General features: G+C 40.2%; 1 protein-coding gene across 7 annotated transcripts in view; it reads left to right on the top strand.

Annotated features, from left to right (window-relative positions):
* mast2 (microtubule associated serine/threonine kinase 2) overlaps window positions 1–14697 on the top strand; it is a 142677-nt gene that overhangs the window by 74779 nt on the left and 53201 nt on the right. For 4 of the 7 annotated variants that reach the window (XM_006803612.3, XM_035913285.2, XM_006803613.3 and 1 more), the window contains one exon: window positions 484–515. In XM_006803612.3, coding sequence (XP_006803675.2) covers window positions 484–515 — 32 coding nt within the window. Of the gene's footprint in view, window positions 1–483; window positions 516–4146; window positions 5105–9530; window positions 9738–11059; window positions 11601–14697 lie in introns of those variants that run through there. The other 3 variants (XM_035913286.2, XM_006803618.3, XM_006803615.3) reach the window with 3 other exon arrangements.

Genomic DNA, 14697 nt, shown 5'->3' on the forward strand with positions numbered 1-14697 from the left:
ACTTCATAAATAACTGAACAAAACATGACTAAAAACAGCTTTGACTTCGTGTAAACATGCAGTTTTCCATTGGGCGTGGCATCCACAGCACAAGATAGTGATGCTGAATTTGCAATAGTTCTTGCTGCTTTCTTCACTGTCATTCAACAAAAGTCAGACGTTGTTTCAGCATGTGGGAAAGGAAGCAAATGATAAAAATGTGCAAAAAAGACAGCAATGAAATGAAATGAAATTGTTAATCAGAACACTTGGTTGAACAGTAAAGTCTCAATCCCTTACGCAGGTGTTATATTGGTCGCACTGAACCACAATGACTGGGGGTCTCATGTTGAAGCTGCCTGTATAAATGTCACAGTGACACTTTTTGGTCAAAAAGATCCAACTGATATTTTGTCATGTCTAAAGAGATGTAGTGCTTTTGACATACAATGACAAATGGAAAATGCTACAAGTATTGACACCGTGTCTTTCTTTCTGTTTCAGAAGGAACTGAGCCTTCCCAGAAGAGGCAGCTTGTAAGTACCCATCATTCTCTTTGCCTTTTGTCTATTTCCAGCCTTATATGGAAATGGTTGGAAAGTTTTTATGGTGCAAAGCAATCAACTTTATACACACCTCTGACTGTACGGGTCCTTTAAATTTCTTTGGAAAACAATACCTTTCATCCTAAATTTCATCTTTAGTGGTCATTAGTATTGAGCAGAGCTTCAAGTGAAGGGATAAAGAGCTATTATTTAGAGGCCACTAAGTTTGTTTGTGTGCTTAGGCCTATTTATAACTTTTTGTGCGTGTGTGCGTGCCAAAGTTCTAATGTAATGTCATGCTGATAAGTCCTACCAAAAGTCAGAGATGCATTGGGGAAAATGCCATTCTAGTGCAGTCATCATAACAGTTCAGATGATTGCACTAGAATGGCATTTAAGCACTTATTAAATATTTTGAGAGAAATTATTAAAGGCCTTTGCACTTTAGTCACATCCCCTTGACAGTGTTTTGAGGTCTCTCTGTATTTATCTTGATGTTGAGGTAATGTGGAGTTTGAGAGCCTTGGCAAAACCTTCAGCATGGAGTTACTCTGTGGTAGATCAGCTGGTCAGTGCAATCACTTCAGTCATTCTTCCTCATACCAGTACAATGTTCTTCTTGTAATATGTCCAAAGCAGTTTTTCTTTCATTCATTTCTCTCCTTTATTTAACAAACATACCATTGCTGATTACCATTGCAGAAGTAATTTAAAATTACTTCTGGGCTATAATCACACATGACCTGTGTCATTTAATTAATTAGGCTTGTCTCTCTGTTCACTGGAAAAACCTTTTTCTGAATTTTATAGGTTTTCTGAGTCTTTCTTGGTCATATTTGTGCCGATGTGGGTTCACAGTAGAACAAATCACTGCCAGAATGTGCTCAGTCATCCCAAAGCTGTTCTGCAGTCCTGCAGAGGGTTTCTTGTTTCTTCCTGGAAAGTGTAAGAGAAGAACCTTCTCTCATAATGATTACTTTTTCTTGCAGGTCTCAACAGAAATGATGGAGGTTAAGTTAACTTCCATGTCCATTAGGAAATGAGGAATCAAATGCTTTGCAACCTTCCTCTTGCCTTCCTCAAGAACTTGATATCTTAAAAAATGTCTTGAGGGAATGTTTTCCCTAGCAGCACTAGTGTTGGGTAATATGATATATTTTTGCTTACTGTCATTAAAAAGTAATCTATGAAGCTTTAGTTAAACTAGAATAAAATTAGGACGATGATCTCCATATGACCAGGAAAACACTGGTTGGAAAATGATTGCACAGAATTTTTGGGCTTTCTAGAACAGATTAGAAGTAGCTTCGACAACCATGTGGTCAACATGGGGTTGAACAGTCAGTGCCCAACACATTGAGTCTCTCAGAGTCAGTCTGTGGAGCTTGTCTGCTCCATGAAACGACAAAACACACAAATCAGAGCTATTAAGTCTATTTATCAGAGTGTGAAGCAGTAGATGCTTGTAGGAATGTGTGTGATTAGATGAATGAGGCATGTTGTATAAAGTGCTTGTAATGTTCAGGTACAGTAAAAAGGCTCCATGTGAGAACCGGCCCCAGTCTGTGGCAGATAGTCACACCTGACGTGTGGCGCAGTGTGGTATGGGGAAGTCTGTCGCTGGCTTTGGTTCAGCACTACACATCTGATGAACAGATTTGTAACAGACGGCAGTAGATTTGAGATTTATCACAATTTATCACGGCAGCACTATCGCAAACAGATTGCACATGCCAGCTTGACCCAGATTGATCGGAAACTGCCTTATTGCCATTTGTTCCCAGTTTATTTGGCATATCTATGCACCGAAGTCAGCTGGAAAATGGCAAGTGGTCTCAGACCTGGCCCCCCATCTTTGAGCTTCCATTTCAAAGGCAGAGAAATTGCAAGTTGATTTCACAGGATCACTAAAATATTTGCATCATTGTCTGCTATGATAGCTGAAACCCTATATTAGAATCAGCTTTATTGGCCAATCACATTAATACACAAGGTCTCGACTCTGTTTGATGTGACTCTCAATGAACATTGATATTCATTACTTCTTTGTTTGGTTAAAGTAAACGCCATTTAGCTAAGATTGGATGGTTTCTGTGTTACTTGCAAATCAAAAGATTTCCCACAACCATCTTCACAATCCGCATTATCTTCCAGGATAAACCCTCGTTTCACATGAACAACTTCCATTAATGAGCAACGTGGGAACTACTGATGTATATTTCATCTTTTCCAAGGCATTTGAGGCCTGTGAGGCTGCAATTCCAAGTATGATGAGAAAATCATATGAAATGAAATGAATTTTTAGGAATATTTTAAGGAATATTTTGCATCAGCAGTACTGAGAAAGGCTGCTAAAAGCGTGCCAAAACCCAGAGCATAAGATGTAAATTCGTGTATTTGTGTTGTTTGAACTCTTTTCTGATCCCAGTCCACCAAAATTATGGTAAATTTCAACAAACAAACACTCAAAGTATAAAAATGGTTGCTGTAGCAACAACCCAAAAACAACTTTTCCCCCTCCCATTGTTCCTTTCGAATCTTTGACTCTACAGAGCTGATCATTGGTTCCCTGAATATTAGGCTGTTTTTCATCTCCGTCTCTTTGTCCCAGCGTTGTTAAAAAAATCCAAAAGAGGCCCATGAGTTTAATTTAAACACAGATGGTTGTTCTAACTTCTTTCTCAGATCCCACCATGTCATCTCAACTCTGCTTACCTCACTAGAAACTCAGCACCACCATCTGGTGGACTGAATAAGCAGTTGATTTTATTTTATTATTCTGGTACTAAAAAATTCTAATTGAATTACAATTTGGCTTCACCCTTCCATACTAAACTTGCTGTGTTCAAACATCAGTAACAAGATGGGATAAGGTCAGTTACACACGCGCAAGATGACATTTTGAAAAAGTGTTCTTTGTTTGGGGGCTTGCAAAGGAGCTCAGTGGGGGAATCATGTGACACTCATGCTCACTTTTATTTTCTGAGAATCCTCAGTGACCTTAATGTTAACTTCCACTAATAAATTCTGACCCCACCAGACCCCTTAATCTAACTTTTCCAAGTCCAGAGGCAAACACAAAGACCCAGTATAGTTTCTAATGGCATTCTCGTGTCCTGCTGCAGCTTCTATATTAGCTCAGTAATCACTCCAAATGAACCGAACTGTGTGTGCATGTGTTTCACTACGCAGTCAAAGCCAGCTGTGATTGGAGTCATTGTTTATGACTTAGCGATGTGGCTTATGAGCTGCATTTAGCCCGTCGCGCTTAGCAGTGTACCAAAGCTTCTCGGAAATGAGAATAGAGACAGAAAGTGGACAGCTGCACCTCACACGTGCTCTAATATAGCATCATGAAAGTGTCTCCTGTGTTGACTTTTCTCTTTTAGGTGTTAACATACGCTCAAAACCTGACCCAAAGAAAAACACCATCTGAAGGGGAGTCAGTTAAAATAATTTTAGGTTGAATCCATAAAAATTGTAGGACTTTGTAGGAGTTTGGTAAATGTGACAAAAAAATAAAACAAAACACAAAGACAACCCCAAAAGAAAAACCATGTGGAATAAAAGTTTAAACAGGTTAAAAAAAACATTAAAACACTCTTTCAAACATTATATTTTCTCCAGATATAATGTTCTCTAGAAATTCTCCCATAATAAGCCAAGCCAAACAGCACAGAAGGAGACGTCAGGCTTTACTCCACTCTTTATCTTCCCACCTCCCTGTTTGACCCCTCCCTCGAGCCTTCTGTTCACCGGCCCTCTGTAGGCTGTTTGTCGAGGACTCAGTCAGTTCTCTTGGACGGTCTGATCACTAACAGGCTGAGACTTTTAAGGAACTGAAGGGAGATTAACAGGGCCGGCTGTACCCGGGGAGGTTCTGGCAGGCACTCTTTTCCTGGGGACGTGCAGGCAGGACACTTCCTCCAAACTTTTGCTATGGCTGAGCGGTAACAGGAGCTGATAACTAAGGAGTTGGTCCTTTTTCTTTTCTGACTTGATGGGACAACACAGAACATAATGTTCTCTCTGACTTTGGGATTATGTTTTATGCAAGAAGAGAAACAAAAGGATTTATTTTGTGTTTTTAACAGACTTGGGATTCATCAGAGGAAGACAAAATGAGAAGGAGGAAAGGTCAATTGAGTTTGTGTAACACACACCAAATTTGTTTATCCAGCTCAGATAAATATGTGTGTTGCTTGCACGTAGCTCCACACTCTGTTTGTGTGTGTTTGTGAATTAGCAAGCCCATGCTTGCCGGTGGAAGAGCAGTCTACCCCAGATACCTCATACAGCTGAGTCTCTGTGTGGAGATAAGAGTAGGTGCTGACGTAGCAAAGGCTAAGCTCGTTCTTTTATACATGAAGGTGCTGTCAGCAGTCTGACCCATGGAAAACTAAACTACATGAGAGTTTCTGGTCCTTTGGAGGAGCTGCTCAGTGGTCAGTATGTATTTGACCGACAGATGAGCTGATACAGGCGGGTGGATTATTAACGATTACAGCTGATTCATTTGTCCCAGTACACAAGATGAAGAGGAGGAGGGAGCGATCAGGAGCCCCGCAACTTCGCCTCCAGTAAGAGTGTGTGTACACGGCATGTTCAAATTTGTATGTGAAAGCGAATGAAGATTAGGTTCATATCAACACAACAAGAGCTGTATCCCATTTCCTTCTCTTTTATTTGTGCTGAACAGACAGAGGTATTCTTATATAAAAGTACCACCTAAAGATCAGTAATGTGAATATTGTGATTTATCTGTTTAGTCTCTATTTTAAGAGGAAAATAACAGAAAAGTGCTCATCTTAAGCTTATAGGAATAGGACAGGCTCAGGAACTGATGCTTGGGCCACTTCGTACTTCATGGCACGTTCATAATCACTAATAGTGACCAAGTTCCCACAGTCCAAAGTACATTTAGCACTTTAAAAAGAGATTGTACTCTGAAAGGCTTTCCTGCTTAAATACAAAGTTAAAACAAATAAGTTACAAGATAAATAAAATGCTTAGGTTACATGAATATTTTTTCCTGATCTCTTACCACATGATACCTACATTAGCAAACTACAGGCCAACCAGACGTTTAAGAGGCTTAGCTTTGTCTTTACATTAATTTCAAATAACATCCCCAACAGTTGCTTTTATTGTTTAACCACATACTGTATTTCACAAACTGGACATCATTGGACAAAGTCTCTTCATATATTACACTGGAAATATTCATATGATCCATTTAAGACAACAGAAAATTGATACCAAAGAAGAGAATTAAAAGCATTGATGATATAAAATATAAAAAATTACATATTGCTTTTGGGAATTTAAAGTTAGTGCATACATGAGTGAGATGTTTCGTTTATGGTATCGATATCAATTTAAACTTTAATATTTTCAAATAAAGACGGAAACTTTGTGTAGGTGACACATCATTGACCCACATACATTCACAGTGCTGAACACACATAGTGTACATACATAGTGAGTCAGTGAAATGGAAACCATGAGGAGCCATGAACACGAGAAGGTATCAGAGTGAGATCCCAGCAGGGAGGGAAATCCTTCATCAGCTTAACAGATTACTGTGACTCTGTGCTTGCACTCTTTCACATGTGTATACAGCTAATGTTGTTTTTTCTTACTTTCTGTGGAGGTTAAGAATAAATTATTAAGGCAATGCTGGCCTTTAAGGAAATATATTGTAGCATATTGTATGCAGAATAATGAAATATTAATAATAATAATAATAATATATTGCAATATTTATTTATAAGAATTTGCACACTGCTGTTATTTAAAATAAGAAGCACAGACACCCCCCCCCCCCCCCCCGTCTCCCCCCCCCCCGTCCCCCCAAGCTTTCGAGTTGACTGATATGTTTGTGTTAATATAGAGAAGCAACATGCATCATCTTCAGTGGTATTTTTCAGCTCGTCTCAATCAACTTTATGTGACACTGTCACTACAAACCTTCCAAAAACCTACTGGTCAGACTGCTCCACACTAATATTTGGGACACAGTGTTGTTTTTTTCACTGCTATGCCAGCTGGTGTGACTTAGTTTCCAGGCTAGCATTTGATGATGACTTTGTCTTTAATTCTGCTTCCAAAATTGGTTTGTTAAAAACTATAGAGGCACACCACAGATGGCCTTACAGTATGTTAGGTAAAAACTGCAGATACTAAAATGTGTGCAGCCCTTGACCTCCCAGTAGGTGGTCTCTCCCACTCTGCCCCATCCAGCAGGGGGGAGGGGACGTGGAGATCAACACCATAAGGTCATTCTGCCCTGCATAGCTGTGACAACTGACAGCTGAATTTAAACTTAAAACAGTGTGTGCTTCTTATCACTACCACTCACTGTAACCCAGTGAGTTAGACTAAACAGATTGAGTCAGACCAATTCTATCCACATTAGTGCTATGACTTAGCTCAGTCTACCTGCTGACCCGGTGCCTCCCTGGGAGTACTTACAGAGCTCTTTGAAGCTGATCCAAGACTGTGTCCAGCCATCTCTGGCTGTGAGAAGTTAGTATGTGAGGCTTTCTACCTGCTGTGAGGAGACATCTGCGGGCAGTCAGACAATATGTTGGGGACACTTAGTAGTGACTTCTGCTCGGGTGGTGTATGTTCAGGCAGTATAATTGTTATACTGACAGCCGGTTACTGAAAAAAGTATCGTTTCTACACAACCAACTGAATGTCTTAGCAAACGTTTACTCAAACAATGGGCAGTAAACTGATCAGCAATTTAAGCCAGCCTTTATTTAAACATGGCATCTCATATTCTCATACCACCATAAGCTACAAAGGATAAGTAAAAACATGTACAAAGACTAAACTTCTTAAATTTAGTTTCACAAGTTCATGGTGGTTAGTTCAGATGAGGAACCCTCCCTAACTGTGAGGGAGCCTGTGTTCTCTTTCAGGCGTCACTCTGTATTTCTCCATGGGAAATACCATCTGGTGTGACCTGAGTGGAAGATCCACTACCAATATGTCTGTATCAGACGGACCTATCACTTCAAGGACACACAGTCTTCAGCACCTCCCTTAATAACCCTTGGCCCAACACCAGGCATTATTGTTTTCTTTCCTGTGAAGATTACTAGAGCTCCTCAGTGGTCCTGAACCATTGTTATTTTTTCTTTTTGTTTCAGGATTAATTATTACTTTGTAATTACATTTTTGTTTTGTGATGATATTTTTCCGGTAAGCTGGTGTCAAATTGTTTAAAACTTGAACTTTATCAAGCTAGCACGTTAAGTGAGCTTGTGTTCGTGTAGCTATTTGCTTGCTAACCTGAGCATTAGTATTTATGGCTTCTACTGGTGCCAATCATGGTGGTAGCTTGTGCATTACCTTGGCCTCCAGTAACACTGTAAGGAATCTTGTTTCTGACCAGGATATGTCCTTCAATGTGCGTATTAAACAGATATGTAGGGCTGATTTCTTCCATTTATGCAATATCTCTTAAATTAGAAATGTCCTGTCGTGATGCTGAAAAACTTGTTCATGCATTTGTTAATTCTAGGCTGGACTACTGTAATTCGTTATTATTAGGATGTTCTAAAAACTCCCTGAAAAGCTTTCAGTTGATCCCAACTCATGCAGCAAGAGTACTGACAGGAACTAGAAAGAGAAAGCATGTTTCACCCATACTAGCTTCTCTTTATTGTGTATGTGCCTTCCAGGGAAAAAAAATGCTGGTTCATAGGTCGACTCAGGAATTGTGGTGATTTCCAGACTCTCAGCAGGTACCAGTCAAAGAAAATCCCCGATCACTCCCCGAAGAATTAGCTTCTTCGGGGAGGGGGAAGATTGAGTGAGATGCTGTGTCCTTGAAGTGATTGGTCTGTCTTTGAAAGATGTGGTGGTAGTTTAGTGTCCATGACTGGTCACACCAGAAGGTGCTTACTATAGTGAGATACCTATCTTGATTGTCAGAGAACTGGGGTTACCCAGGTAAACAAGTGCTATTAGGCCTCATTCACCACCACTGTTATCTTACCATTGAATCAGAATTATTCTACATCCATAGATGCATTCTTGTTATCTGCATGCTGTCACCCAACTATCTCACTACACAGAAACATCTTAAGCTTCTTTATGGAGAATGCAGTGACAAATTTGTAAAAGAAATCTTGAAAAAAAAAAGAGAAAGAAAATGAAACATGTCTGTGAAGGTTCTCAGTCATCCAGGTCATCGTAGTCTAAGGAGTGTGGAAAGAAAAGTGTCTGGACTTCTTTAAGTTTCTTTGAAGACGTTGCGCCTCTCATCCACTCTTTAGTTCTGAGAGCATTGGACTCTGCACCAATGCTCTCAGATGCCTCAGACACTTTTCTTTCCAAGCTCCTTACACCAAAATGAAACAACAGTGTCCAAATTCAAAGACAGAAAAACTACAGTTTTCTAAAGTGCTTCCTTTGTCAATGATGGCAGTTTAAAGAAAAATAAAGTGGTGAATCTTGCATCTACAGAGATTTATGGAAATATTAACAAATGATTTTGGTAATTAGCAATGCTGGTAATTTATAGTAGCTGTGGGATAAAACTCACACTGGGTTGTAGTCTAAAACATTTCTTAAGCACTGTAGTTTAAACTTCTGTGCTTATGTGTACACATGATCTAAAGTATTTGTGAATTTCTTTACAGAGTACAAACAGTTTTAAAGCACAAATTTGAATTCTAAATTAATCATTATTAAGAACAGATTTGCAAGAAACCCATTGAGGTCATTGGTATGGAGAGCACCATCACAATGTCAGTAAACTATTAAGACAAAGAACAGCAAGTATTAGCCGTGAGTAGTAACCAAAGAAGGTTTTGCTAAACTTTGTTCAGTGTAGTGTAGAAATTGTCATAGCTCCTCTGGTCCAGCTAAAGGCACAGCAGGCAGGGAGTTGATGGTGTTAAACCGCCCAGCGCACACCCACACATCGTCACACATCTCTCCTTGCGTCTTTTTCTCTTCATCTTCCTCCCCTCCCTCCTCTTTTGGCAGAATCTGGTCACCAGCTCAGTTGCGTTGCCACGGCAACAACAGTCTCCTCCAGCACCTGCTTTCCCCCTCTTCCTTTCATCCCTCTGTCATTCAGCCCGCCCTAGTCAACCTCGCCCTCTCCTCTTCGTCCTCCTCTCCCTCTCTCTGTTGCTGTGATGGCCCTCTGTCAGCCCCTGTTTACCAGTGGGGAAACCCCTTCCTTTGGAGGTAAGACCCACCCTGCGTGTCATCTCATAACTGTTTGGTCTTTTGGGGTGTGTGTTGTGTTCTCCTTCTTTTTTTGTCCCCATTACTCAGTTTGCCGACCTTTTGTTGGTGTTATAGCTGACAGACCGCTGAGAGCATCCAGCAAACGGCACTAATGAGCTGTGTTCATCTGGTGACACAAGAAAGCACTTACAATACTCTTTTGCTGTTTTTAAAGAGCAACTCACTTTGTTTAGCAGCTTCCATTTGCAGGGTTGTTTGTTTGATCATTTATAGCTTCTTAATTTTAGTTTAAATCCATCTTTTATGTTGGAAAACAAAAACACTCACACAAACACAACAACACACAATCTTCTGCATTGAATTTGACTTTATGAAATAACCAGACTTGCAAATGCAGTTGACCGCTGGAATTCAAATAAATGAAATCACCTCATCAGTATTATAGTTATTGTTAGATATAGAATATTATTATACAAAAATGATAAATGGATTAGTTTTTATAGCACGTTTTCACGCTACCTGACCACTCAAAGCACTTTGAACATTCATCCTTATACACCCTTTCATGCAACTACTTTTTTCTACATAAGTGTTTTCTTATCGAACATTCTCAGATGAACGAGCAGGATAGAGAGCAGCCCAAACATATTTGGCATGCAGACTGCAGCAGCCAGGGATCGAACCACCAACCTTCCGACTAGTAGATGACTTGCTCTACCTCCTGAAGTGCACATAATCCGAGTAAATGGAAAAAGATAATTTCATTTTTTTTTTTAAGGAAAACAGTTTAGCAGTCCAAAGTGTTTTCTTTCTCCAAAGTTCTCCGATCACACACTGAGATAAAGCAAACTTACCTTGCACTTGCTGAAAAGTATTGGGCCATTTTTCTCTCTACATGCTCTGACGACAGGGTGACTATTCTCAGTCTATACTCCTAAGGTTGTTTTCCCATATCATATCTAGATTTCTTTTGCAATCAGAGGAGTTGTCTTCTGCTGGCCATTAGGAAGAATACTTGATTAGTCTTTGTTCAGACTTCTGCTCAACTAGATCGAACCGTCAACGTAACACAGAGACGAGTTTGGGAGAAACACTCATGGTCTTGCCGGGCAATGCTAAAGGGATGAAGACCATTGAATAAACAACACGGCAGAATTGAAAAATAGATATTATATCACCCATACTCATTGGTAGGGCAGGTCATCTACTGTACCACCCAGAACGTCGGTGATTGATCTCCAGCTTTCCATGTATTGAAGTAACCTTGGGCAAGATACTGAACCGCAAGTTGCTCCTGATGTGTTGGAGTGTGTACCTACACAAGTGTTTAGGTATAAATCAAAGTTTTGCATGAATGTGTGTTTGATTTAATCATTTATAGCTTCATGATTTTAGTATAACTGGGTAAATGAGACTTGTCGCAGAAAATGCTTTGATTGCTTAAATTAAGTAGAAAGTGTGTTTCTTTTCTGCATCAGTTCTGTATTGATGAACTGAGCATCTGTGACCTGATGACAAGTGTGTCTCAGCTGAAACTGAAGTCAGCTAAGCTCCACTTAGAAACACAGGGGTTAGAAGACAGAAGGGAGGAGGCAGCACTGTGCAGCGAGAAAGGATCAGAATAGGGAGAATAAGAAGAGGGAAGGCGGGAGGAGAGACACTAACAGCTCTCACACGCATTTGATGTTGCCGGTGTGGCAGGTGGCAGCCAGCGTCTGTTCGTTAACCGCGTCCTCTGCCGAGTGTCGCCGTGTCAGAGCAATGATTGCACTGCACTAGTGTTAGCATGTCTGAGTCCTTCTGGACGGTGCTCTCCAATTTCTCGCTGCCTGAGAGAAGCATGCTGCGGCGCTCCAAAAGGTACAAACACATCCTTTCTCTTTCATTTCTGGTAGCCTCCATATCTTACCTTCATTGAGTTTTTTTTCTCTCTTACATACATGCCTTTTTTATTTTCATGCCACTGCCTGTGTTTTGCTCCGTTTTCCTCTCTTTTATCGTTCCTCTTCCCTGCATGTCTTAATGCTCAGCAGGAGCAGCTCCAAAATGAAGGTCAGCTAACTGGATGTGTGTTTTGATGTATGAACAGGGTGCTTTTTGAGTATAAGTTATTGTCATTTGGTGCTGGCATCTGCAGTGTGCACGTTTGTTGTCAAATTCTTTTTTTTTTATCCTATTTTCTCGATATGACCATATTTACAGTGACATACCTAAGTGTGATTTGACAACGAGCATCGTGTTCCTTCATCTGTCATTCTCTCAGTTGACCCCTCTTCTTCTTCTCTGCTCTCTCCTCTCTGTCAGTCAAAGCAGAAGTAGCTTCTCCAACAGGAACAAGAGGGAGAGACAGGGCTGTACTTATCACTTTGAAGCAGCAATTTTCTTTGCTCCCTGTAATAACAGGGGTAGCAGCTGACACACACACACACACACTCTCACTCACACACACACACGTGTCACCATGTCCTGTGGTGTGTTGCTCTTTTGTTACCTCCAGAGCAGTGTTTTTAAGGGAAGAATGCTTGTGAAGTGAGACTCCTGCATAGCAACAGGCTCTGTCAGTTTTTGGAGTGGATACAGTCGACAGATGACGTTAAGCTGTAATCAGGCATAACAGTCATCATTTGCACTGATCTGAAGGTTTTAAAATAAACGGTGTTCTTTTTTTGTAGCAGCGTTTATCACATTCGGATCAGAAGCATAATACATTTTACTTTTCCATCATTTACAGAAATGTCTACATACAGATTATTTTAAGCTCCCTAAGTTAGCCGTATAGTTTTAACATTTCAAATGCAAAATGGTTCTATTTTTGCATTATTGTTTCATTAGCCTGCGCTTAAAACAAAAGTGTGCTTCTTTTGTCAGTTTTAGACTTCAAGAGATTGTAGCTCCACTGTTCTTTGATATCATTTCCTCTTTTATACTTGCTATTTGACATTAAATTGGCACAATAGGAACTGCAGTCAGCTAAAACTGCCTGATAATGTGTAGGTCCATCTTGTGCCAGCAAAACATGGTACAGACACCAGATCCCTGGGTTGTCCTCTGCAGCTGATCCTTCAGGTCTTCTGTAATTCATGATCGGTGGATTGACCAGTGAAGCTGTGCTGGCTGTGCAAAACGAACCTATAGGAACTAGGGATGGTAATTTAAGGTGAAAATACTATTTCATATTCTCTGAGAAATGCTGTTAGTGTACACTGTGTATATAGTTGTTTTTTGGTTTACTATGACATGGAAAACTACAGACAACCATCTGCTAGCAAGCAAATTAATCATCTGGAGATTTTTGGTCCAGCAGTTTCTTTGCAACCAATGTCACCCAGCGACTACCAGCAACCTTCAGGAACCACCAACCACATTTTTCCCTAGCAACCGGTGCTTTGTATCCTGTTCAATGTGGCAGCTCTTGGGCAAGGTTTTTATTATTATTATATTTCTGGGGTATTTTTGCCTTTAGTGGATAGTGGTACAGTGGAGAGAGTAAGCGAGGGGGAAGACACACACCAAAGGGCCACAGGTTGAACTCAAACCTAGGTCGCCTGCTCACCCAGTGAGCTAAACTGCCACCTGCTCTTGGGCAATGTGCACATGACGTCAAAACCAAAATAGTACAATAGTTAAGACCTGCCACTAAGTTAATAAATGACTGAATGAACCATTTGACTTGTGTTGTAATTTACTGACTCTTTGAATAGGAACCCCAGAAACACTGGCTGCTTTGTGTTTCATAGTTTCTTTATCTTTACAGTGTTGGTGATGGTGGCAGTGATCTAGATGAGTACCTTTAATTTTTCTGATGCCACTCTAATAAAGGTGCTTTATAAAAATGTTTCCTCTAAAAACCCTTTTCATTTAAAAGAAAACAAAAGTTTGATGCAACGTTTTTTGTTAGAAACTGTTCACAGTGACACAAGAACAATGCGGAGTTGAATCCTTTCTCATTTGTTAGGTCATTAACCCAAAAGCTCTTGCCGCAGGAGCATACACACATGCCGCCACACAGTCTGTTATCACTTTGATTTCCTGTGGTGGCTGCAACCCTCAGACAAAGTTATTGTGTGGGCTGTGGGAAATGAGTTTCGCTATAGATCTTATCCACATAAACTTACCTTCTGTCTGTTTAGTGTGTGTGTGTGTGTGGGTACATCTGCCAGTGCAGCTGTTTGTTAGTCTGTCAGCCATGTCAAAACCTGTATGTCTACTTCTATAACTGTGCCTTTTGTGTGTTATAGTGAAAAAGTTTATTAGATCTCAAGGTTTTTGTCTTTTTAGAGACATAAAGTAAGCAGATGTGTGTTCAAACATTTACAGATTTGGGAAAACAAAGTGGTGGGCATGTCATAAAGCCCCTAAACTCATATTTAAGAAACAAACAAATAAACCTTTTTTTCTGTTGCTGTAAATGATATCTTTGAATCACTTTCCACCATACTATTAAATGGGCAGGTGGATCAACTTGGCTAAAAACTACTAAGAGAAAAAAAAGGTCATTCTAACTGTGGTAATGTTGACTGAAGATTCAGACATAAATCCTTCTTCAGCCAGAGAAGCAATTCAGTCTTGGTTCTGTTACCTGACAGCCTGCTGCTTTGATGATTCCAGGTACCCAAAAGCTTACTTATCTACACACACATACAAACACACACAGAACCACACACACATGGATAAACACACTCACAGACAGTGTGTCTAGCCTTCAGTCAGTTCTGCATAATGGATGCATGTTTCCCAGCAGGGATCCAAAATGCCTGCAGGAGAAAGAAGGAAGGTGGGTTGGTAGTCTCGGTACTGAAGTTACATTTGTCTATGTGAGTCAGAAATAAACATACAGGAAGCTAATGTTGACAATGGTTCAACCAACAGCAACTTACTGGAGTTGCTCTTGATTTTTAACTGTACCAGCTTTGTATCCTTTGCACCTTTGTACCATCATACTTCCTTGGTACCTTGG

This window comes from Neolamprologus brichardi, chromosome 17 (genome assembly GCF_056152115.1).
Source record: "Neolamprologus brichardi isolate AB-2024 chromosome 17, ASM5615211v1, whole genome shotgun sequence".
Classification (NCBI taxonomy): Eukaryota; Metazoa; Chordata; class Actinopteri; order Cichliformes; family Cichlidae; genus Neolamprologus; species Neolamprologus brichardi.